Below are 25,788 nucleotides of genomic sequence, written 5' to 3' on the forward strand. Positions count from 1 at the left end.
TTAAAAGATTTTATCACCCCCGTTGGCTATTAGCCACCCCTCTTCATTTTTCAGTGATTGCTCAAACAGGAGTCGGGGACCCAAGGCCCACTGGTGAAATCTGGCCCACTCTTTGTTGCAGTAAATAAAGTCCTCTGGAAACACAGCCACTGCCATTTGTTTGCACATCGTCTGTGGCTACTGAGTGCCACCGTGGCGGACCTGGCAGGTGTCACAGAGACCACATGTCCCGTGAGCCTCAAAATATTTACCATCGAACCTGTACAGAAAAGGTTTGCTGACCACTACTCTATGGCTTAAATGTAAAAGTTAAGTTGCAGTAACAAAAATCAATTCCTCAGATAATTACTCACATTGTTCTCTTGGTTCTTGTTGTTCTTTAAGAGTGTGATAACACAGTTATGAATAAAGAAAGCAAGGGTAAGCACTCCGGTCAACTGTGGAAACTGAAATCTTATCTCTAGGAGAAAAAGAGAAGGGAAACCACATTAAAACTGACAGCTAGAAAAGGAATATACGCTGCCGCGCCGATCACTAAAAACCAGTCGTCTCTGTTTGTCCAGGGACGAAGGGCATCGAACCATCCCCAAAGCGGTGCAAGGCGAGCACGCTGCTGGAGTGACGTGCTGGGAAAGGGCCAAGGAGGACGCGGGAAACAGCCGCTCTGCACCGCGTCTACAGCAGTCACTCCTGTCTGCATCCCGGCGCTGGCAGCGGCGGGCAGGGCATAGATCACAGAGGTGAGTTTGCGAAGCACAGAGTCCGTTCTTACACCCTTCTTTGTGAACGACTGAACCATTTCCCATACGAACAGCGGAAACTGGCTTTTGCCCCGCCCTCTATCTTCTGTCTGCGGCCCCTGAGCCAGCATGTGGCGGGGCAGGGTTTGGGCCCAGGGCCCCTGTGGTTCTACAGAACCTGCTCTCCTAATGCTTTAATCTGCCGGACAAGCACCGTTAGGATAGGACTCATGGAACGAAGAACCAGTCATCTGACATTTTTAGTGGCTAATCTAAAAAGCATCGCTCGCAGATGCTGGAAGTACAGGTCTGCGGGGAGGAAAGTGGCCGGTACGCTGAGCTGCTCGGGGGCAGGCGGCGCGTGAGGACTCACGTTCTGGGGGCGGAAACTGCGAGTGCACGAGGGAAAGACGGGGTGTTTGGAAGTGCAGCGAGTAGTCGCCTCCGGCCGATTGGGGTTCATTTCACATCATCCACTTACCTACAGTCTCTCAATGCACTGCAATAAGCACAGAGTTGCTTTAATGCAAGAACAGTAAAGACGACGGCACCTAGGGGTCAGCATTACACTCTCAGAATTCCAGTAGAGGCACCGGCTTTGGAAAGACGGTGCAATTATTACTTACACATGACATTATTATTTAAAGATTTAATTTATTTATTTATCTTTAGAGGGGAAGGAGAGGGAGAGAAACATCAATGTATGGTTGCCTTTCATGTGTCCCCTGCTGGGAGTTGGCCTGCGGGGAACCGCCTGCAACCCAGGCCTGTGCCCTGACTGGGAATCGAACCACGATCGTGTGGTTTGCAGGCCCGCGCTCAATCCACTGAGCTACACCAGCCAGGGCAACACACGACATTATTTGCAGACATTCTTTTTAGGGAAACAACTGAAAAGCTTTTTAGTTAGTACTCAAGGTCTTCAAATCAGAAAGAAAGGAAGGAATTACAGCACAAAACCACCAGAAATCAGCGAACAAGTCCACATTTCCCAACGGTCAGTGCAAATGCACCCAGACTCAACTCTCGGAACGACAGACACAGAGCGGCAGGACACATCAAAACCGAACAGCAGCAGCAACAAAGAACAGGAAGCCCCAAACACGGCCCAGCCAGCTGCTGCCGGCCGGGGCCTCCGTCAGCTCTGAGAGCCCCACAGGCCGTGGGCGCAGGGGACGGGGGCACTCAGACTCCTCGACGCGGGGGTCTTCAAGAAGCCCCTGCCTTGCGCCAGCTTCCAGCTTCCACTTGGACCCTTCGAGGAGGCAAAACCGAGGAAGGACGGAAGCATGGGGTGGGGGAGCGGGAGGTAGTTGTCACACTTCAGTCCGACGAAGAACGTGTGTGTGGAATGTACAAAGAATGCTTGGAAATCGATTTAAAGAGTAGAAAACTGGGCGAAAGACTTGAAGAGGCACTCGACAGAGGTCATCCAGACTGTGGGCGAGTACACAGTGCAGGCAGAGACCACGTGCCCCCACCCCCCGCAGCCAGGCTGGAGGACGGAGACAGCGCAGACCGGTGGGGCGGACACGTGCCCGCAGGATGCACAGACGCTGCTGCAGGAGCGGGGCTGGCTCTGCCGCTCTCGTGCAGAAGGGACACACACCCCCTCTGGCCCAGCAAACCCACTCCAGGGCTTCTGCTCACGGGGACGCAGCCACACGCTCCCTGGGAGACGTGGGACGAGGAAGATGGCAGTGCAGTGATGACGCCAAAGCCTGGAGATGCGGCTCATGCGTCCCAGACCCGCAGAGGCGAAGGAGCCGTGGTGCAGTCACACAGTGACACGCCGATGGGAGTGGATGCACTGCAGATACACATCACAAGGCCAGTGTCCCCACGGAACGTGGCGGAAGGAAGCCAGACACGGAAGACTACACAGGGTGCGTTCTATTTGTGTTAGTTACAAAAAACGGGCAAAAGGCCCTTTGGGGTCAGAGGTTAGAACAGTGGGCATCTCTGCAGGCAGAGAACAGTAGCAGGACGACGAGAGGGCCCTCTGGGTGCTGGGGTTTCTGTTTGTACTTTTAATTATCACCCGAGGGCATGCTTGTTGATTTGAGAGAGGGCGGGCGGGAGGGAGGGTGACAGATTGAAAGAGAGAGTAACATGAATCGGTTGCCTCGTCTTCGCACCCCGACCGGGGATTGAACTGACAACCTTTGGTGTAAGGGCTGACCCTCTGGCCAGGGCTCACTTTCTTCTCTCCTGCTCCGCTGAGCAGGGAAGGGGAGGGTACGTCTAACTCGTCCCGATCGAACCACGTAAGGAACGCTCCCACCCTGAGCCCTTCCCCTCCCCTTCAGTCACTCACGCGCCTCCACATGCGGAGGCTCCAGGGGCCGCGGGCTCGGACGGGCCTCCTGTATTGGCGGCCGGTTCCTGAGGGCGCCCACACGCATTGCTGCCCGGCCCCAGCCGCCCACTGTCCTCTGCCTTCTAGAATCCACTCCTCTCATCTGCTGTCGCCTCTTCTACCGCCTCCTTGTGTTTGCTTTATTTATTTCTTTACTGAAGTTTCAATGAATCCAGGAGAAAGTGGAGAGAAGGACATTTATTCACTCAGCGAGCAGGCACTAAGCGCTCACTACACACCACAGGCCTTGGGGATACGACAGGAAGGGAGAAGAACAAAAAACGCCGACAGAGCAGCCTTTCCTCAGAGGGCGGGCACTCTAGTGACCCGACACAGACACACAGGGGAACATGGGTGCCTTGCCCTTCACTCCTTCCCACCTGAATGCTCGCCTCCTGAATTCAAGAACCAAACAGATTTGGACCGTTTCTGGATAAACCCCTTCTCATTAAGACAGGGCGCCAGGCCAGACAGGCACGACAAGGACACGGGGGCACGGGGAGAGGGGCGGGCCCAGCCTGCGCAGACCCAGGAATGAATGGGCGTGTCTTGCACAGGGAGGAGGACGTGTGGAGACAGTGGTGCTGGCCCCCCGCAGCGCAGCGAGGAAGACGGTGTGGCTGGAGGGGACGGAAGAGCAGGAGGATGGTGACAGCAGATGGGGTCGGGCCACCTAGCGCCTGCCGATTGTGACTTATCTTTGCTCTGAGTGACAAGGGAAACCGCACCTGAAGGGGGGGGTTTGAGGACTCGGCTCGGGCTGCTGGGTGTAGACCAGACTGCTGGGGGGGGGAGGGGGGCGGGGGTCGAGGGCTGTGATGCTCCTGGAGAGAGGTTGGTGGCCTCACCTGACTCTTTCCAGTAGAAATAATTAGGGCAGGCAAGTAGTGCTCCCGTTTTTGGCCTGATCACATCGGAAACGGGGCCCCCACTTTCTGAGATGGTTGAGCAGGTGGGGTGGGGTGGATGAGGAAGGAAACAGGCATTTGGTTTTTGAAAACCCAAAGTCTGGGACAGTAGTGAACACCCCTGTGGGGATGTACAGGCAGACGTGTGAGTGTGGGAGGAGGGAGGACGGCCAGCCGGAGCCCCCGGCGGGAAAGGACAGGCTGCACACGAGAGGACGCGGGCTCTGCTCGCCCCCCAGCTCCCTGCGAGGCCACGGCGTCAGGAAAGAGATTTTTAGGAACGAGAACAACCACCAAGCCGCCGTCAGCACAGGAGGTGATGTGAACCCCTCGCTGGGGCAGTGAAGACGGACACCCCCAGAGCTCCCTGGGTCCTGCCAGCTTCCACTCCTGAGAGGTCCGATGGCGCTACGGCGATCTACCTCGTGGGCGCACTGGCTGACACACGCCCAGTCCTCGCAGTTCCGCCCTTCCTGTCACTCAGAAGCAAGCTGGAACGAACGGCTTCGTGAGCAGTTAAATAGGCTCTTTCATCTTCTGAGTAACTGTCTGTGCTGCCCTCACCCTCACGTTTATTTCCCATGTCCCACCATCACAGGAATTTTTATCACTAAAAAATAAAATAGACCAGCAGGGACCGAAGTTTAGAAGCAAACGCCCGAGGCCGCGCTTACCAACCGATGGAAGAACCGGCCCCGAGGCCCCACTCTCACCCGCACCAGCAACACACCGGGGGCCAGGACGGGGCCCCAGCGCCTCCTCTGTCCTGAATTTGCATGGACTCTGTAGTCTTCGCGGGCTAATAGAGAGAATACCCCCCAAAACACCCAACAAAAACAAAGCAGATGCTTTGGGGTGTGAACACAAGTAACCATGGTAACTAGCATGAACAACACCTGCCAACGAGCACCGCTCAGCCCACCAGGAACCCGCAGGGACACTGACCCCGGAGGAGCAGCGGGGTGGCAGACAATGGGACTGCTGCCACTAGAGGGTGACCCCCGTCCCGGATAGAGATGGAGACCCCAGACGGCCTGCACCCACGGGCGAAGACTGCAGGCAAAGCCGTCTTCTGAACCAGCGACAGAACTCTGTGCTGCCGCCCCCACTCATGTCTACAGCACCGGGGCGACGCTCGCTTCCTCTTTCTAACCCATCCACTCATTCTCTCGTGGGCTTTTGGCGTGTCCAAATCCTCTAAACTCAGGTGAAACCTGAGGAATTGCCAAGTTACAACCACGAGAAAATAAGACGGGAGGGAACGCGTAACAACTGCTGTTAGCCCGAAAACCAGTGGCTCTAAAGGAAAACCGTAAGGGGAGCAATGGTGTCGAGGAGCACGCCTGTCCCCCGGCACCGGTCACCGACCAGGTTCAGCCTCTGAAATCCTGGGGTAGGTCTGCTCAGAAAGTCTCCCGGGGGCGTCCAGCCTTGCAGCCTCTCTGGGCCACACGTTAAATGCACTGTGACAGGTCATCACAAAAAAATCTCATCCTGTTTTACGTAGATTCCCAATGCTATGCTGGGTCGCACTCACAGCCACCCTGGGCCGCCGGCTGGACACCTGGTGTAGATGATGCGTTCTTGATATCTCAGGTGCACTGGGACTTGAATGGACTTCTGCCCCCAGGCAGAAATGACAAAGGGCCTGCTACCCCCAACGGCAAGGCCACCAGAGCAATTTCAGCTGGACTCGGGTGTCCGCTAAACAGCATTAATAAGAATGCCCATGGCAAAAAATGCCGCCACCGATTTAGAATCCCAACAGTCAAAATAGCTAACTTAAGGGTCCCGTCGTTGCAATTTCTTAGTTCTTTAGTTGGCTGAAGTAACTCACCTGGCACAAAAAACTCTGTTGGCGAAAACCAGTGAAATTCCAAGTGAAGCCCCAAGCGAGCAGCCTTCAGGGTGACGAGGAAAACCAGGTAGAGGACGGACACTGTGCCTGCGAGAGAAAGGCAGAAACCAGCCGTCACCTTTGCACTGCGACAGGCCATTTAAAAATCTACCCCTGGTCCTGCGCTCAGGCCAGCCTGGAACGCCGGTCCCGTCACGGGTGATGCCCACGGCGACCTGGGCAGGACCTGAGGGCAGAAACCGCTCAGTGCGTTACTGGAAAACACAGCAGGAACCATGGAGTGGGCCCGACGGGCCCAGGGGAAGGAGGCTCGCCTCGGGCCGCAGACCGAGCTGCCCGAGTGGCCCCGGGGCTGTGCTCAGTGGAGGGTGCGTGCCCAGGCCCTCACAGCAGTGCCAGGTCGCCTGGGAGAAAACTGACTACGTGGAGCTGACCCACTCTTGGCACGGGAAGCCTCAGAGATGGTCGGCAGGTTGGAAACATCCGTCACGACACTGGGTGTGCCACAGGTGGAAGTCCAGTCACGGATGCGGGTTGCAAGCCCGTCCGAGAAGGCGGGGAGCCCAACAGCCTGGAGCGTCTGCTCTGGCACCGGGGGAGTTCTGGCCGCCGGGGCCACCTGCTGAGTGGGCGGATCCCAGGCCCCACTCGTGGGCATTGCACACAGGGCAGAAGGGGCATGCTGAGCTTCCTGATGGTCTACAAGCCCGAGGGTACCCCTGCTGAGGGAGTGGGCCCAGGTAGCATGGCGTTGAGTCCGGGAGGTTTCTAAAGGAATCAGATGCTCATTTCCCTACAGCAGCTGCCCACTGAAAGGAGGCCTGGGCACCTGCTTCTGCATGTGGGCGCGTGGACTCTCCACGGTCTGTTCCCCAGGAAGGGCGGCAGGCAAGCCCGGCTGGAAACCACGGACGTGCTGCGTGGGCTCCACTGTCAGCCTGGCCACGGGCTGACTCAGAAAGGGCACAGACACGCGGCCGCCCCGCGCATGCCCACCGCACGCATGCCCGCTGCTCTTGGCTCTGTGTCTGTCCTGCTGTGAGGCCCAGGTGTGCAGGGTGGAAGCCCAGCCTTGTCCTTTGCTGGAAACCCCAGACCATCTCCTCACGGCCCCCGGTGATCTGTTTCATACTCTCGGCTGCCTGCCAGGGGGCCAGCTCTCCAGGGGAGGGGGAACCCCACGCCCTGCTGGGCTTATCAACTCTTCATGGCTGGCACCCGTGTGTTTTAGTGAGCCAGATCTGAGCTCTCAGGGGAATTCCTTCCGTCATCTTAAGGTTGTAAGAGAAGACGTGCTCAGCACATCACACAGTGGTTTCAGCAGTCTCTGGAAAACGGGCTCAAGAAAGACGTCGCCCCTTCCCGGCGGTAGGCATTCGGAGGGCAGCGTCAGGAAGAGTGGGGGCAGAGCTGACCTCAGAGTCGGGGCACAGGACAGTGTCCAGGCAGCAAGTCCAGTGACAGTGCCAGGCTAAGCTCTTAAATAGAAACTTCGGGAAAAAGTGCTCCGTTGCTTCCCTGAGTGGGTCCTCCCGCTTCCAGCCTCCGGAACTGAGAAATCCTCTACCATGCACCTGCACCCTCCTCCTGAATCTTGCTCACGCCTCCAGGAGCCCCGCAGCTCAGAGGAGACGAGGGAGGCGTGCTCCGCAACAGCACCGCGGTAGCCCCGTAACTTGCCCTCTAAGGACTCAGTGTTGAAACACTCACCTACATTTTCCTCTGGGCCAGACTCCACCAAGGAAACCCCAAAGCAGGAACAGGTTAAACACAAAGGCACAGGCCCGGGACACGGTTCTCCCCGCCGCTGGCTGTATCTCCGACCTGCGGCCTCGGCAAGGCATGCGGCACGTGGCCGTGGCTCACCTAGGATGTTGAACTTGGAGAAGAAGGAGGGCGACCGGAAGTTGAGCAGTGGCAGGAGCAGCCCCATGAGGTAGAAGGGCACCGTCCTGGACTTGTCCCACCACTTTTCGAACAGCTGCAATCCTGTGCCGTTGGCAGGGATGACCCCCGAGCCATTGTCCGGATGGCTGCTCCCTGGGCCTGGGCAGATCACTGCAACGGGAGATCGTCCCATCAGAGCAGGGGACAGGGGACGAGAGAGGCTCCCGGACACCCACACCTGCTCGCCAACCTTAGCCTTTACCACAGACACTCAGCTTCTCTGTTCTGGAAAAAACTGAGGCTCGCATTTAGATGTTAGAAATCTCCTACCAATAAACAATTAGAGGGGGAAGAATGTTAGAACATTTTAAGGCATATCCTTAACTTCTATAGAAACTACCCTATTATCCCACCACAAAATCCTCTGGTTCCCCCGCCACAGAGAAAACACCGGGCCAGACGGCACTTGCCCCAACGTCCACAGTGACATTAGAATATCCTCCAGGCTCACTGTTCATCGTGATGAGAACACACGCCAGGGCCAAAGAACAGGTTTCTTAAAACAATAAACCAAACGTCTGGCTTTGGAGGAAAGAGCAGATGTGCTGGAGGCAGATGTCATAACATCGCCGAAAGCGAATCACGGAGCAGAGCTTCCTCCCGCCGGCCAGAACAACCCTCCCGGAGTCGGGCGTCCTGCGCCACGGCCCAGGGGCCCGGACGCCAGCCAGGGAGCCAGGCAGTTCACGTTCCTACCCCCGCCTATGAGAGGCGTTTCTTCTCCTAGCACCTGGAGCGCAAACCCTTCTCCTGGCTTCCGACTCTGTGGGTGTGTTGCTGACACGCAGCCCTCCGTGAAGAACCCTGATGCGGGCGAGGACCGCTCCCGCGGAGCCACAGCCCTGAGCATCACCAGTCGGAGGGAGAGCGGCGGGCCGACTCCCCGGGGGCTCTGGCTTTAATGCCATTCCCTCCCCCTAACTGGCACACGCCACAAAGCCACACCCCATTTTCCGTCTCCTCCTCTCTTAGTCATCCCATCAACATGCACTTTTTCCTTCCGTGCCCCGCAGAGCAGAAAACTAACTCGTTTTTCTTGTGCAATAATTCCAGTGCGAAAAGCGCAGGCTGTGGCAGTAAAGTGACTGAAAGATGAACCTGGAGTTGGGCTCTCGGTTATACAACCTCGCCCGCCCCTGCTGCTCTTTGCCTCAGTTTCCACGTCTCAGAGGTGCGGACACCTGCGCCTCCCTGCGGAGGGGCTGCTGTACGACGCTCGGAACACTGCCTGCCCGCGCCGGCGCCCTGCAAACGCCAGCTGCGGCCCTTTGCACGAGGGGAGGAGGACGGGGCCCTGCTCCCACCATGCCACACCCTGCTTGAAATCAGCAGAAGAACCAAAAGGCGCTGGTGTCGGCATGCGCCATTGCCAAGAGGAGGGAGCTGGCTGTGCTGGTGCTGGGCTCCCAGTGGGTGGTGTGACCGGGGCACTCGTGCCCTCGGTTGAGGGTCCGACGTAATTAGATACGGACCCACTACTTCCACCGACTCGTGCCAGGACACCTGCAGAGAATAGGGCTTCTCTTTCAACAGAAGGCTGTCACTTTGTCCCGCGAACATTCTGTCTGACACAAGAAATGCAGTATTTTGGCATTAGCCAAAGAGGAGCATGTGCGCGTCTGCAGAAACAATAGCCAGCACATCACTCAGTCGTTTCCCAGGGCGAACAGTTAACTAGGGGCAGAGTGAGAGCCTACGTGGCCGACACTGGGACGCACTCCCCGAGAGGAGAGGCTCCCGCCGTCCCGTGTCCTGGAGCCTGGAGCAGGCCCGGCACACAGCAGCAGGCTTAACAGCCGTGTCGTGGGTGAGCTGTTCTTTCAGTGATCAGTGTGCTTCCCCATCAAAACGACGCCACATCGAATCCTCTGAAACCCCCTCCCCACCACACACACACACACACACACACACACACACACACACGAAGCTTCAGGCGATGGGCGAGGCTCACGGCGGAACTGTCTGGGGTGACTGAACGCCGTCACGGAGACTCCCACACTCCCCGCCCTGCGCCTGCCTCACCGGACAGACCCACTCCCCACTGACGTTCATGTTCAGTAGTTAAAGGAACCTCCCTAAAACATTAAGATTTTTTTGCCAAATCTTCAATTTATTTGTCCATATTTATTAACGTCTGTTCATTATTAGGAAATTAATTATTCTAAGCATCCAGATTTCTGTGCCTTACATATTGGTAACTAAAACAATAAATGTCTGAAACGGAGCTAAGAAACCGAGAGCTCGGCTTCTAGGCCAAAGCACCCTGCAGGGACAGAGGTTCCTGAAAACACGCGCTGACCAGTCAGAGGTAGGCGAGCTTCTTGTAGACGTCAGCTACAACAGCGACTGGGTAACACGAACTAAACACTGTCTCGCTCACATTCATACAGCTCTTGGCGGAGTTGCTCTTTTTCTTTTTTTAATTTTCTTTTTAATTTTTATTTTTTTAAAAGATTTTATTTATTTATCTTTAGAGAGGAAGGGAAGGAGAGAAGGAGAGAAACATCAATGTATGGTTGCCCCTTGTGAGTGCTGGGAACCGGCTTGCAACCCAGGCATGTGCCCTGACCGGGAATCGAACCGCGATCGTGTGATTCGCAGGCCCACACTCAATCCACTGAGCTACACCAGCCAGGGCTCTTTTTCTTTTTTTTAAACACACTGATTGTCAACCATTTAATAGTGGCCTGGTTAACGTAGTGATAACGATTTCGTGCTAACCACTGACCTAAAGCGAAGTCAGAGGTTCTACCTTAAACCATTTTTGAAGCAAGGTGGGGAATGAGAAAAAGGCTGAACTTGGAATTCCAAAGCACTCACCAGGGCTGCTGCCATTGGTCCTCAGTACGGCATCGGTGTCATTGATGTGGTGGATGGAGTCTAGAAATCAAGGGAAACACAGTTTAACACTGACCGGGGTGCTGAGCTGGCCACTGCTGGGGTGTTTCATCTGTGACATCTGAGGTGGACCCCCAGGTGCACCGTGGGGCACGGACAGCGTGTGCCCGAGCCCAGACTCCGCCTCTGGCAGCTCCCTGCACTCACGGGGCGTGGCCTCCCGCTTCCTACCCCACTCTGGACATTCGTACCCGGTGAGGACTTTCAAAAGCCGACCCAGAGACGGAACAAAGCGCCAGAACAAAGACACTGTGTGCATTTGCCCCCCACGCTCCCACTGATTTATGTAAGCACAGTTACACCTCGGACCAAGTTCTAAAGTCTGTAAAGCGGGGAAACCAACACTTACAATGGCCGAATTTATCTGGAAAATCACTCAAGTCTGTACAAAGTACAGTAACGCTTCTACAGACCGAGGGCTGCACAGTAGCTACTGCTCACGCGCACACTCAGCTGCTCTGCATAGAGGGGCCCAGGCGCTGCCTGGACATTTATTGACGGCGGTGAGTGAGAGGGTGGGTGACGGTGTGTCTCCTGCAGGCCCGAGGGAACTCACTCCACTGTGTTCGATGCTAACCTTTATCACCTTAGTAAAATTAATAGAAGTGTCTGATGAAAACTCCAACGAGACGTGAAGATGACGGATCAGACTGTAAGACCACACATCAGCATGCGTGTGAATTCTCCATCCCCAGGGCCAGGCCAGGAGAGGAGAAGCAGTTCAGGCCCCAGTTTTCACAGCGTCTCCAAGGGCTACTCGTGGTTTAAGATCAGAACTGCGGAATCATTCTGCAATTCCTGATGCCAAGACTCACCTCAGGCTAGCAAATAGTAATACCTGGGTGTCAAGTGTATCAGGCTCAACGGGTCTCCCCTAGCCCACGTGCGCAAGGAACCTAGACTGTGACCTCATTTGGAAATGGAGTCCTTGCAGGTACGGTCCAGGTAGGGTGAGGTCAGACCAGGTGAGGGTGGGCCCTAAGTTCAATGCCTGGCGTCCCCAGAGAGAACAGGGAAGTTTGGACATAGACGCACGGAGGGAAGACAGCCCTGCGAAGATGGAGGCAGAAATTGGGGTGACAGAGCCACTGGCCAAGGACAGCCCTGCCAGCCTCGCCTGCCAGGAGCCGAAAGAGGTGGGCAAGGCTCTGCCTGCAGGCTTCAGGGGCAGCAGAGCCCCATGGCACTTTGACTTTGCACTTTGGGGTCTCTGGGACCGGGAGAGGGTGCGTTTCCCTTGCTATAAGCCGAACAGATGCCGTGGCGCCCCAAGACCCAGCCAGGACAGCACGAGGAAGGAAAACTTGAGGCTGGCATCTTGCGAAAGTAGGTAGACATTCTAAATAAAGTCTTAGCTCCATGCCTCCCACAAGAAGCTGGATTCAGTAAAAAATTTTAAAAATGTACATCATGACTAGTAAATTAAAGATTTCCCAGAATGTAAGAATGGTTGAATAACATTACAAAAGTTATTAAATTTGCTATGTTAACAATCTGAGGGAGAAACCCTTAGATCATTTTAAGAGATGTGGGTCACATGTTTGACAGCATCCAGCACACATTATAAAAACGCTTAAGAAAACGACAGGCAGGAGCACCTTTAAATGACCAGAGTGCACCCATTCCCACGACAAACCCCGTAAAGGATACATGTCCCCGAGAGCCCCATCGCCCTGCTGCCCCCTAACTCAGGCCCCAGCCCCCTGAAAACAGGGGGCTGCCGTCTGGTTCCCCCAGAGTCCACACAGCGAAGTCTGGAGTGACAGACACCAGTGAACCTGGTAAGTTCTGTTACACTAAAATTTTGTGGTAACGATCGAAACAACGCTTAAAATATCTGCTGGAACTTAGAAGTGTTTTATATGAATTAGAGACGTTGAAGGAACATTATGTAATTCCAAATTAGTTTTTAGAAATAAGCATACACATTACACCCAAGATCGCAACCGCGGAAAACAAACCAAATCAGGCACGTCTTTCAGAACCACGACCGGCACGTTTACCTTCTCCCAAGTCCAGACTCGGAGGCCGAAGCTGAGACATCGCGGCGGCGGCGGCGGTGCCGGAAGCCCCTGTGTGAAAATGCACGCTGCAGATACTCACTGAAAATGAACTCCCCGGTGTTGAAGAGGAAGTTCGACATGAGCACCCAGTACACGACCATCGCTCCGATGAGAGACACCAGGGAGAAGAGGAGGCTGGACCACTGCCCGAAGGAGCCGAAGTAGTGTCTGCAGACGTCGGGGTACTCCCAGGCCGAGGTGTCCACTGACGCTGGGGAGCAGGAGGAGAGAGCCACGCTTGATGTCAGCTACACACCCCACGGCCACAGTCTGTTTTCCCTGAATTAGCCCAAACTCAGTCAAAGACTATGGGCGGTCCACCAACAGACCACATTATGAAACAACAGAAATGAAAACCTTATAGAGCAAACCCATGAAAAGGAATGTAGGTCAACGAAATAGCACAGATCACCCAAGAAACGGATCGCAGCATAGTACAATGTGGCAGCTAGTGAGAGCAAGCGGTAAACCAGGGCCAGGATAAACTGCCAGCAGAAGCTGTCCCCCGACAGCACCTGGGACTGTTAACTAGTGACACTGTCCATCACACATGCCAGTTCAGGCTTCACACAACTGAGTTTAAAAAGCAAGTAACAGGACAGCCAGAACCCCGTAAAGACCGACCCTGCGCGTTTGTCCTTCTGTCGACTGCATCGCAGGGGCAAAGGCGGGCAGGTGCACAGACAAGTGCGTGGAAGACATAAGCTGTTCACACACCGAATGGGGAAGACCGACCGGAGCCAACCAAGGGCTCACCCCACGTTGCGTGACAAGCTCAGCAGCCCTGCAGGAGCAACAGGGACTGGCCAGCGGGTGACGAGGAGGGACGTGGACAGATAATTACGAGGAAGGGCACCCCTGCTTCGGAGGGACAGAGGACCCGGACAAAGCCCGGTCTGTGGACTCACACTCACTAAGAACCAATTCACTGGTGCACATGCACTTAGGTCCTAAATTACTTTAAAACGTCCTGAGAAGGTGACCCTGCTCCGGAACTTACAGAGACGAGCGGAGGAAATGTGTGGGTATAATACTGAGAACTCGCTACAAGGGACCATCGCTCCCATTTTCCCATTTTTCTAGGTATATTTTCTACTTTTAGGAGATTCCAACATTGAGGCCTTCCAGTAGGGGGAGGTCAAAACAGTCACCATTTACGGACCAAGAATCACAGACTTCTCTTGCAGCAAAGAACCTATTTTTAAAACACAACTTTTAAAATTATTCTTATAAGGAAATGAGCAGGAAAGTGAGTGCATTCTGCAAAGAACTCCAGCCTCTCGGGATGCCAAGGGCGGCCTCGATCCGGTGAGCCTGATGCTGGGTTCGGAGCAGCACGTCTGGGGCATGAAGTGGAGCCCCACGCCGAAGGCGGCACAGGCAGCTCCGAGCGCCTCCAGTGGCCAGCTCACCGATCAGGGTGCGTGACTCCACCACCCGGTAGCAGCAGTACAGCGTCAGGAGGCCCATGAGCAGGATGACACACACGCCTGTGGTGAATCCAGCCTGGAGAGGGCGGGGACACGGGGCAACACATGTCAGCATGCTAGAATGCACACGTGTCGTCACGTGACACTGCCCTAGATAACGACCGTACAACCTGATACACGGTCATGGTGAAACCATTACATTTAGTGTAAAACCAAATACGATCACCTATTCTCTTTAAAAAGTTGCGTGGGTTTATTAAAGCCTCTAGCGTGCAACCGAGTGTGTCCGCGAGTTTCAGTTTCCCACACACGAGTGAGGTCGGAGGGTTTGAATTCGGGGGGCGGGCACACAGTGCAATATACAGGTCTTGTACCACAGAAGCCTCTCTCGAAACCCACGTCACCCTCCTAACCCTTGTCTCCCCAGAACAGGCAATGCAAATGAAAAACAAACGAACTCCAAGGTCACTAAAAACCCACCTCTGTTATAAAACTTGTAACACAGAGAGGGGAGAATCAGGCCAAAATTGTTATTGTATTTAACTTCACTACCTGCTTTATGCCCCAAGGAACACTCAGGATCGAGGTGCCCATCATGGTGTTCCAGATCATGAATCTGAAAGCAGAGCAGAGCCACGGCAGCGCATGGTGAGGGCTGGCCCCTCGCACAGTTTAATTACGAAAAATTAAAATAATCGGTCAAGCCACACCCCCCCAAAGCAACTCACGCACATGGTCACCACACTGGCGTTCTTCCCGTGCCCGTCCGTGTAGCTCTGCAGTCTGTAGGCGGAACCCAGGGGGCTGTACACGTAGTACTCCTCCGGGCCCGGGACCACATGGTCCGGGGCGAGCTGGGGGGAGGAGACAGAAGCGTGAGTGCCAGGGTATGCACACAATGGGGTGTTTTCTGTGCACCAGGCACCAGGCACACTTTCAAATGTCAAAAGCAAACAGCAGTATGCGTCCTGGAGACACAAATGCAGCCCCCCTTCAAATGTGGTGGAGACCTAAAGAGCAAGAATGCAAGGACCCTGTGCAATGGACTGTCCCTCTGAAATGAGAGCGCATTCCGGGAACATGCATCTGTAAAGTCAGTTCTCCTCCCAGGTTTAGGAGGAAGGAGGCAGGAGAGACAGCAAGGAGGGCCGGCGGTTCTGGGTGGAGAGGCCTGGGCCTCGGCTGAGGGCCAGTCCAGAGCCCAGTGGCCCCCGGACAACTGTGAGCTGGTGTAGGCAGAGGCAGGCAGGGAGCACAGGCAGCCGGTCAGGAACGGGCGGCCGGCCGAAGGAGGACGGAGAAACACAGCCAGGCCATTCAGATGCTTCAGCAGCTGGCAGGGCAGGTGCGCTACGGGCACAGGAGGAACAGGCAGAGCAGGACAGAGACAGGACAGAGACCTGTCCTGAGAGACAGGACAGAGACCGAGGCTGTGCGTGGCCTGCACACTGGGCTCCTCCCTCCGCCTCCCCACTTCGAAGGGAGAAGCGCAGTTTCCTGCTGGAATTCTACCGCTGCCCTGAGAGGAGCCCTTTGAAAACACATCCCAGAAAATGATGGGGCCACACGCACATGTCCCTGACTGCGGCCAGGGCACAGGGCTGCCGTATGTCCCCACTTATGGCTTTGATGGGTGCCCGGGTCGCCTCCCAGCCCGCTCACGGAGGGAGTTCCACTCGCTGCCCACGCCGGCCTAGCTCTCAGGCAGGCAACACGCGGTCCAGCCCAGCCTGCGCCACTCAGACGAGTGTCCAGGGTGAGCAAAGGCTATGGGCGGCTGAGCTGGATCTGGAGGTGCTGGTGACTGCTCACTCCCCGGAGGGCGCGGCCAACTCCGGGGCGGGATGAAGACTTCCCCACAGCTGCTGATGCAAAGACCCGGGGAGGAGAGAGTGAAAACACTGGGGAAGTACCATCCCATCCAGAGTATTTGGGAGTCCCCACTGGGCCACACAAAGGGAGCTTGGATTGCTGCACGGTGCTCAGACTGAGACACCTGCAATCACGCGACTGGCCTGATCCTTGTCCCCTTAAAGATCTAAAAACGTTGGTTCCCTTCCCCCTTTTTATTACGACCTCTGAGAGAGTCATTATCTTTTCTCTCAGAATGTTTCCATTTTTCTTTAGGCTTTCGAGTTTCTGAATATCTCACAGTGGTACTTCTTATAAGCAACCAAATTAATTGTAATAAATATTTTTGAGCCTAAAACAGTAGCACAGATTTTAGAAGATTAAGACTCAACAAACTCCGGCCCATGGATCTGGCCGTCACCTGACTTCTTTACAGCCCCTTTACTGAGAGTGATTTTCGCACGTGCAACCACAGGAAACAGGAGTGAGCACGCGTGGCAGCATGTGGCCTACAAAGCCCAGAACGCCTGGTGTTTGCTCTCTGACCCGGGTTTGTGTCTGGGAAAGGACAGCGTGAAGCAAGAAAGCACCACACACGCATGTACACGTTTCAGCATCCTGCTTCTGGAGGAAGTGTTCACACCTGCGGCTTCCCACTTAAAAATTACACAGACTACCCAGACCCTTTTACTACTTATATTAATCAACCACTTAACCACTTCAAAAGCAGCCCACCTGCCTCCAAGCGTCCGGCATTGGGGGTCAGCAGAAGTTAACCCCGCGTTCTCTAGGGCGGTGTCCACACCGCGGGGCCCTTCCCAATGCCAGGCTGCATGTGCTCCAGCTGGCCTCGGTTGTGAGATGCACACGGGTTCACCACTGTCTCTGACATTCCGTGATGCCGTCCCAGAGCGGGACCAGCAGGAAGTCCAACCCCGGGGAGTGGCCCTGGCCTCTGTCCTTCGCTGCCCCTGTCGACTGGACCCCCGACAACAGGCAGTGCTTGGCCCCTTACCAGAGCCTTGTCCGCGGGGCCGGTGAGCCGGCTGTAGTATTGAATCCTCTTGTTCATGGCGGAGGCCTGGTCGCTGACCCTCGGAATGAGGTCATCCGCACTGACGAGGTTCGAAGGCTCTATGCAGAAAGGCCTGGAGGAGGGAACATGTGGTGGACAAAGAACGTCCGGCCGGGAATTCTGGAGTCGGCCGCTGACGAAAGTAACTTCTTGTCCTCCACGGAGACGGACGCGCCACAGGAAGTCACTCGCTCCCCACACCGAGGAGAAAAGGCACAAAGGAGAGTTACCGGGTCCCCAGGGCAACGCTCTCGGGTCGTTTACTATTACTCCAAACAGACTTATTTTTAAACTTAAGAAATCTAGCCACGGGGGACGAGACACAGAGAGCTTCGCTCCCTGTTGAAAAGACACACAGCCGCCGCCAGTCTCCAGCAGCGACACTCGGCCACAGCTTCGAACGCACTCTCTCTCGAGAGCTTCGGGCACTGAACCAGAGAAATCAGACGAACCTCCCGGTGCTGAGGGGTCGGCTCTCCTTTCGGGCCCAAAGCTACGTCCGAGGACAAACAGACCTCCTATTTCTGGGCCCGTGCACTGAGGGCCAGGCCTCCCACCGCTGTCCCTGGTGAGACCTACCGCGAGGACTGCCACGTGGGGTGCCAAGGCCCCCGAGGTGCCTACTTCAGCCTCAGGCCACTGCTCTGGGGACTCACTGACAGACCCAGCACACTACCTGCGTGCCTCTCTCCCACACGCGTCCCAACCTAAGGCCTAGGGCAGGTCCTGCCTTTCAGCCGTCATTTCGGTCTCGTCATTAACCCCTTGGTGCCTTGCCGGAAGCCCCCCATCCGCTCTCTAGCCTTCCAGTGGTCAGTCCCCTTACCCAAAGCGGACAGGCCAGCACAGGGGTGCGAAAGGACTGCAATTCTCCGCAGATCCTGGGGGCCCCTGGAGCCACAGACGGCTCTGCACCCCGCCACTGCAGGGCACACACAGATCCGAACGAGGAAGGCGAGGCGGCCCGGGGGTCTGTCCTGGTTCCACGTTCCTTCTCCACACATGACATGTGTCAGAGTGCGGCCCCCATTTCTGGAGACACCGTTAATCTACTCCTGCGGGAAGCACTTGAAAACCAAGTGATTGAAACTTTAGTTTCTGCTCTTCTTCAGCTCTGTGCCACCAGAGAAACGGTCGTTCAGATGTTCACTGTAGCCGTGCCTCTAGTCAGCACACAGAATCTCTGAACCCTTCTTTTCCTATTTATGCCCTGCTACAGCGCTTAAATGTGGGGGTGCCTCCTCGTCTCACCCGACCCATGTCCGAGGAGAGCTCTTAGCAGAGCACAGACGTGGGGCAGAGCCAGACGCGACGTGCCCCTAAACCACACATACCAGCGCTCCACTGACCCCGTGGCGTCACTAGATCTCAAGCGGACCCCGTGAGAACACCCAGGTTGGGGGCAGATGCACCACCCCGGCTTCTGAGCTGAGGGGCCTGAGACGACTGCCAGACCCTCGGAGCACTTGGTTCTGCACGGTCTGCACCTCCTCGCGACGCTCAGTCGTGCTGAAAGCAATGCCACACACTCGTGTCCCGGAGACAGTGTGCTCACACGTGGGGGTCACCCTTGCAGGGGCCTCGCCTTCCTGCTCTGCAGCGATGACACCCCACGAAGCTCAGGAGGCAGCCGCAGCCCCGTGAGGCCGACACAGAGGCAGATCCTGGGCCAACGAAAGGACCAAGAAGGGAGACACTGACAGAAAGAGACAGGCTACCTGTCACTCCTTAGTCTGAAAATCCAGTGGCACTGCTCTCCAGCTCCAAGGGGCCAGGGGCTGGGGTCCGGGGGCCAGCAGAGAGGCCAGCCACGGGGGGCCCCCGGCGGCTGGCCTCCGGCGGAGCACGGGCTGTGCCGGGTGCTGGGCGTGGGTGTCTGGGGCAGAACGTGTTTCTTTCCCCACAGTTTCCATCAGGATGCTGAGCGCTGTTCAGACCAACACTGGGAATCTTTTCAAAACAGAGTCTCTTGAAAAATACACAACTCAGCATATTTTCACCGACCCTTTAGAAACATGCTTAAAGCTTCATCTGAGAGAGCAAATACATAAATTGGACTTCTAAACTGAAGTTTAGTTGGATCTGAAAACACTTCTAGAGTTAATGCCGAGAACAATGTTCAGAATAAAGGGCTCGTCACGTGGGCTCTTTCCTTCAAGCAGCCCCCCCGCCGGACCCTGCTGTCGCTGCTTCCTGGCGACATGCGGCCCTGTGGCCCCTCGGCCCCACGGCCCCGCACTGAAGATAAACTGCAGCCCTTTACGGACAAGATCTATTTGTCTCACTGTATGAAGGTTCACGGGCTGCAAGAGAAATGCTTTTAACATTCAGCAGAATTTTTAAAAGGTTTTAAAACATATTCAAAAACCCAGCATTTTCATTTAATATACTTACAAACAAAGAAACCTTATTCCTGCCCAAAGCCTTTTCTAGGCTCCACTGCTTAAATTCCTTGACATTTTTTGGCTTTCCCGTCTGTCTCCTCCCTTCCACAGGCCAGCTGCACTCCTCTGAAGTTCAATAACAACTCCATGCTCTCACGGAGGTGCACACTTGGCACGAAGACCTTTGGCTCAAAACTGCTCTCCCCCTCACATACCTGAGGACCAAAGAACCCAAACCCCTGCCAGACTGGGTAGTTTGTTAAAAAGAAAGAATGAGAAGGGAATCAGGCACTCAAAAAACACCACGCAAGTAAACATTCAAAATAACAAGCCCGCTGTGCTCGGCGCTGCCTGCTCCGGACGCGTGCGAGTCTGTGGGTGGCTTTCAGCACGGAGGACGGGGAGGGCGTTAATGAAGCCATCGCACCGGGAGCTGTGTGCTGCGGCAGGGGAACTAGTGGTGACCCTGGCCTTGCTGCCATGGCTCCGGGCTCTCGCCCCGATGCCCACACCACGTCCGCTGGCAAACCTGCTCGGCACCGGGGCCTGACTCTCCGCCTCCGGGCCAGCCATTCCAGGCCCCCATCTTTCCACTGGGGGCCATTAAGCTCCACAAACGCTCAAATCCCTTGGAGCTCCAACCAAGTAGGACGTGTCCCCCTGAACGCTTGATGACAATGAGTCTAACCTGCTGGAGGGGCAGGCAGGTGAGCAGTTCCAGTCGAGAGAGAGAGAGAGAGAGAGAGAGAGAGAGGGAGGGAGGGAGAGGGAGAAGAGCTTCCACTGTTACATAATTTTACTGCTGAAAATGACGTGCCACTAACAAAAACTCATCTGCAATCTGATACATGTGGATTAAGATTTCTCTGACATTGGAAAACTTGCAAACATAGAATGTAAGTAACGGTCTTTAAGCCTGTTATTAAATACAAAAAAGCCACCGTCGTGATTATGACAATGAAGCTGACGACAACACTAGTATCTTGCTATTCATTCCATGTAACGCAAGTATGAACAGCAGCATTTTCACTAAAAAGTTTCAAAATCAGTGAAGTTAAACATTCAACATATTTCAAATACGGAAATTTGCAAACATATACCATCAAATAAAACATTAATTTGTAAAAACGTAAACGCTAAAAGTTATCATTCTAATGTAAATTATTAGGTATGACTATATGTAATGCCCCCCTCTCCCCCACGCATCCTTCTGCCCAGAGCGCCTAGCCAACCGGCCCCTCTGAAGGAACTGGGTCAGGAAGAAGGGGAGTTGGCAGGGCCTTGGGGAAGCGCTCCGTGACCCCCTCCCCCCCAGGGCAGCTCCCCCAGAGCCGCTGGGACTTCTGGCCCAGTGAACTCAGTGAACCAGGAAGGAAGGAAGGGCGGAGCTTTCCCCGGACCCCTCCCCTCCCCCAGCAGAAAGATCAGCCACCTTCGGAAGGTGCTCTCTCAACGAGTCCCGAGCCCCGGTTCTTTCCTTCTCCTGTGTGTGTGTGTGTGTGTGTGTGTGTGTCCCCAGAGTGACTACTGGAGCTGGGTAGTGAAGTCAATCTAGGAAGATGACAGGAATGCAAAGGGGAGACTGTGGATAAACTGAAGAGAACCAAGAAAGGTGAACGAAGCTACTGGTTATTTCCGAATCTGCAGTACTAAACAAACAAAAACATCGGCATTTTGGACTTTCAAACCAGCACGGGGTTCTTGAATATACAAACCGGCGCTGTAACCCTGTAACCACGAAACGTAAGGACGAGGTGATGTCAGGGAGGTGGCCATGCACTGGGCAGTTTCGACAAACACTGGGGCCTCGTTGTTGAATGAGGCCCCAGTGGATTCAGTCAGTTTGAATCACTGTGTGGCAAACTGCTGCACGGCTTTAAACAATAAATAAAGCGTATTCGATTGTTATTGACAATATTATAAAGTGAAAGCAGAAGTTGTAACATACAGCTAATATGTAAAAGGTAATTTTATCACGATTGATTTTACATCTGTGATTCTACAACTCCCATTTCATTTTTATAAGTACAGAAGCACATGCACATGAGTGGCAAATGCACCCCCCACATGTGTGCGTGCAGGATTCTAAGACTGTCGCTATTACCTTTAACTGGTTACAGGGGCATGACAGAGACAGCGAGAGCTGACGAACACCTGGTTCCAGGCTCTGGGTACTTTTTACAGCTGTTGCTTACTTGCCAATAAACATCTTCACCAACAACATACGGACAAGGAGCCTGACTTAAGTATTAATTCTCAGGCCCATATATCTTAATTAAATAGAGATTTTTGCTAAGAATGAATTTCAAATTCTTTTAATGCAATTTGTGCTTTCAAATTTTGGAAAAAATCCATACATTGTTTTAATTCTACTGTCATGAGAACAAATCGTCTCCATTTTTGTGGCTTCAAAATGACCAGTAACAGAAAACGAGAAATGCGGCGACTGTTTCATTTTGACCAAAAGCCTCAGGAAGCACCGGGACATCTCCACTGGGTTAAGATTCCAGAAGCACCTTCTGCAAAGAGGAACTAGCAGGCTGACAGAAATGGTCCCCCATCACCACCACACAACTGTCACCTCGCCAGGAACAGCCGCCCAAGGGGACAGGCTGAGGGACAGTCAACAAAGATGAGGAATGACTTAGAAACCTCCTCACCCTCGTTTGTCTCCCTGGCGCTCTGGGCCCCTGAAAGGGCTCAGGACAGGCCTCGGCCAGCTGGCACCTGCACCACCTGGAGATAAAGGTGACAGAGACCCTGCCGGGCTGGAGAGAAACTCCTGTCCCCAGAGTGACCTACAAGAATTCGAATGAGGGGCCTCGTCCGGGAGCTGGTGCCAGAGATCACGTTTCACGGCGGAGAGAACATCTAGTCACGGAGCACCTGCTGTCCCCGTGGTCCTGGGAACGGCCTCCTCCCGGCCGACGCCCAGGGCCCCTGAGCTCAGCCCTCGCTCAGAACGTCACGTGGCCCTCATTTTACCTTTCTGCGTCACGTATGTGGGGGCTGCGACACTCGGGTGTGCGGGAGCTCCTGCACACACATGCGTGATTAAGTTTGCTCATTTTCTCTGGTTAATCTCTCTCGTGTAGACTGACTTACCGGGTTGGCCGGCAGAAACTAGAAGGGTGAGAGGTTCTCCCCTGCTCCACGCCTCCCACCCCCGCCACAGCCAACTCTCACACTCTTCCTCCCAACGAAACAGGCTTCCGACTTGGCCCTGAGGAGCACCCGTCAAGCTCAACTGGGTCCCTAGGTCTTCAGAGGGAGGGAGGGACGAGAATAAGGCCCAGCCAGCTCGCAGGCTATAGACAAGCAGCAGGTCAGCAGACCCAGGCACGAGGGGGCGGGGAGGCAGACGAGACCCGTGGGAAGAGAGCGAGAAGGAAAACACGCAAGGACCCGGGACTCGAAGAGAGTGCAGGGGTCCTGACGGGACCAGAAGTCAGACCCCACCTTGGCACAGCAGCGCAGGTCTGAGTTATACACTCACACGGTTCACAGCGTCTCTAACTCCAGGGCCAGGGCTGTCTTCTTCAAGTGTTTAGAAAAAGGGGAAAAACACCAGTGGAAAGTGGGGAGAGGAGGAGAAGGGGACTGAGGAGGAGGAGAGGGCAGAGAGTGGGAGGGGCAGGAGGAGGAGCAGGAGAGGGAAGGGTGCAGGGGCAGACCCCCAGCAGCTCCAGGGCACTGATCATGGTCAAGGCCCTCAGCCCTTCTGCTTAACGCAGACAACAAGGTCCTCAAAACGAGATTCTTGCTGCTCTGGAGGTGGTTCGGACTGCCCCGGGGCAGAGACGGTGAGCCAGGCGCCAGGCTGCAGGCCCCAGAGCGCGAGCACCGGATGCTGCTTTCTGCGCCCCGTTAAAACCAGCAAACACGCCCAAAACGAAGGCGCTGCGGCTCAGTCCCACTGGGAGAGCCAGAGTCATGCCCATCGCTGAGTTTCAGCCTCTCTCAGGACAGCCACCTGCAGCCAGTCACTCCAGAGATACCAGGTCATGACGGTGATGTCATCTGCCTGCAGAGCCCCGACTTCCTCCGGAGGAAGGTCACCTGTCCGCCCGAAACAACCTGCTCCATCACTGTCACTTCCCCACCTCTGTCCCTTTCCAACGCTAGATACAGGCCTCCCCAGAGCTCCTGCCGTGGGCCAGCTNCTCAGAACGAGATTCTTGCTGCTCTGGAGGTGGTTCGGACTGCCCCGGGGCAGAGACGGCGAGCCAGGCGCCAGGCTGCAGGCCCCAGAGCGCGAGCACCGGATGCTGCTTTCTGCGCCCCGTTAAAACCAGCAAACACGCCCAAAACGAAGGCGCTGCGGCTCAGTCCCACTGGGAGAGTCATGCCCATCGCTGAGTTTCAGCCTCTCTCAGGACAGCCACCTGCAGCCAGTCACTCCAGAGATACCAGGTCATGACGGTGACGTCATCTGCCTGCAGAGCCCCGACTTCCTCCGGAGGAAGGTCACCTGTGCGCCCGAAACAACCTGCTCCGTCACTGTCACTTCCCCACCTCTGTCCCTTTCCAACGCTAGATACAGGCCTCCCCAGAGCTCCTGCCGTGGGCCAGCTGGGATGCCCCCCCACCATCATTGGCCCACCAGTCGACCTTCCTTCACATGGAGCAGCGGGGCCGGTGCTGGAGTGTCTCCGACCACGGCAGGCAGTCGGTCTCCCGCAGGGTGGTCGTAGGGAAGACGCTCCTCGGCTGCCCGGTGCACGTCCACCTGCCCAGGGCTTATGGCAGCGCGTGTTAGTTAGAGCAAAGCACAGGCGACACGGCCAGGACACCGATGCACAGGGACGTGGCGACGAGGCCCCATTACCCCTGCTTTCTAACATTTAGCAACTAAAAAGCACATTAAGATGCAGTATTTTACAGGCAGCTAGGGGTGTCGCCAAAGTCATAGGGTCACTCTGACATAACCCAAGTTTTCCTCTAAGCTGGTGCTTCTAATGGAAGATAAAGTCTCCCAAATGTGTCTGGCTTTTGTTTACATATGTAAAGTTAGGTAACTCAAATTTTAATAGAAGTAACAATGTTTCAGGTACTCCTTTTTCCCTTACCAAATAATAGTTTCTGTTTTCAATACAAGTTATTTCACAGACAAACCAGCATTTGGCACTGCTAAGTCCGTACAAATGTCTGCCTTCCTCAGAACGTCTTACCCAGGTTGTCACCCTGCAGTTGGAAAGAGCTGATTCCTGCTCATTTTGACGAGTTTCATTACAGGAACACGTCTCCACTCAGTCTCCTCGGTTCAGCAAACTCTCCGAGCTCTGTCTCAGCTCCTGCCAGCTGCCCGCAGTGGAATGCCCTGTGCTGACCGCTGTTCTGTTGTCACAGGGGTCGATTATTTATCATAGAATTTAGAGGTTTCAATGAAATCCTGAACACCCATCAGCCTTCATTAGTTCTGGTGGTCACCGATGTAGGCACACACGGGTGCAAATTACAAGATTCGTTTCCTTAGCTGTTCTGATGGCCACCGTACATGACGGTGACAAATTTCTCCCATGATAACTTCACACAGCCACTCGGCTGCAAGGAAGACTGAAAAATTGGGCAGTCAGTGCCGTACAACCACATTTAGCTCACCGACCGACCACGTGTATGATGGTGGTCCTGAGAGATAATGACACAGCTGAATGATTCCTGTCACCCAGCAACAACCCGGTGGCTGCCGCCCCGTGGTGCAGAGTGACATGCTGCACAGGCGACTGGTCTGGGGGTGACGGGCTGGGCCGTCCAGCCTGAGGGGGGGGGCAGGGGGCTAGGTGGCTGAGGTCTGTGTACGACACATGGCACATCTGCACCAAGAGGACACCCAGTGCCGGGTTTCTCCGCAGGTGGCCTCGTCGGTCAGTGATGCGTGACTGGGGCACGAAAACAGGGTTCTCGAAACCGCTTCACCCAGTCCTTCACCTCCCAGACGGGGCCTGTCTGTGACCCTTAACAGTCGGGGCCTGTGGGCCAGGAATGGGGGTTCACTGACTGCCCGCGGGCATCTACCCAGCAGGGTGTCCCGCCCCAGCCACTTCTCTCTGAGGGGCTGCCACACCCCTGGCGCCACTGCTGCCCGTGGTGCCCACTGAACTCATCCATCTCTCTTCTACCCAAACGGCTCTGCCCTTTGCTTTCTCACTTAACAAAGGACGTCGAAGACTTGTTCCACTTTGACGTGTATTAAAGCCACTTCCCGCTGTGTAATGGGTGAGAATATCCCACTGTATCAATATGCCATAGTTTACTTGCCTAGTCCTGTAGGAAAA

At 55.1% G+C, this 25,788-nt stretch overlaps 1 protein-coding gene across 6 annotated transcripts in view; it reads right to left on the bottom strand.

The window, feature by feature from the left end:
- The window catches only part of SLC38A9 (solute carrier family 38 member 9), a 42,821-nt gene that overhangs the window by 11,063 nt on the left and 5,970 nt on the right, over window positions 1-25,788 (bottom strand). For 3 of the 6 annotated variants that reach the window (XM_037038462.1, XM_037038459.1, XM_037038457.1), the window contains 9 exons: window positions 17,070-17,202; window positions 14,936-15,057; window positions 14,756-14,819; window positions 14,186-14,279; window positions 12,814-12,984; window positions 10,633-10,692; window positions 7,732-7,923; window positions 5,845-5,952; window positions 354-460 (listed from right to left, as the gene is read on the bottom strand). In XM_037038462.1, coding sequence (XP_036894357.1) covers window positions 354-460; window positions 5,845-5,952; window positions 7,732-7,923; window positions 10,633-10,692; window positions 12,814-12,984; window positions 14,186-14,279; window positions 14,756-14,819; window positions 14,936-15,057; window positions 17,070-17,202 — 1,051 coding nt within the window. Of the gene's footprint in view, window positions 1-353; window positions 461-5,844; window positions 5,953-7,731; window positions 7,924-10,632; window positions 10,693-12,813; window positions 12,985-14,185; window positions 14,280-14,755; window positions 14,820-14,935; window positions 15,058-17,069; window positions 17,203-24,684; window positions 24,706-25,788 lie in introns of those variants that run through there. The other 3 variants (XR_005065387.1, XM_037038460.1, XM_037038461.1) reach the window with 2 other exon arrangements.

Source organism: Sturnira hondurensis, unplaced genomic scaffold (assembly GCF_014824575.4).
Source record: "Sturnira hondurensis isolate 20B ecotype Veracruz unplaced genomic scaffold, ASM1482457v3 Scaffold0024400, whole genome shotgun sequence".
Classification (NCBI taxonomy): domain Eukaryota; kingdom Metazoa; phylum Chordata; class Mammalia; order Chiroptera; family Phyllostomidae; genus Sturnira; species Sturnira hondurensis.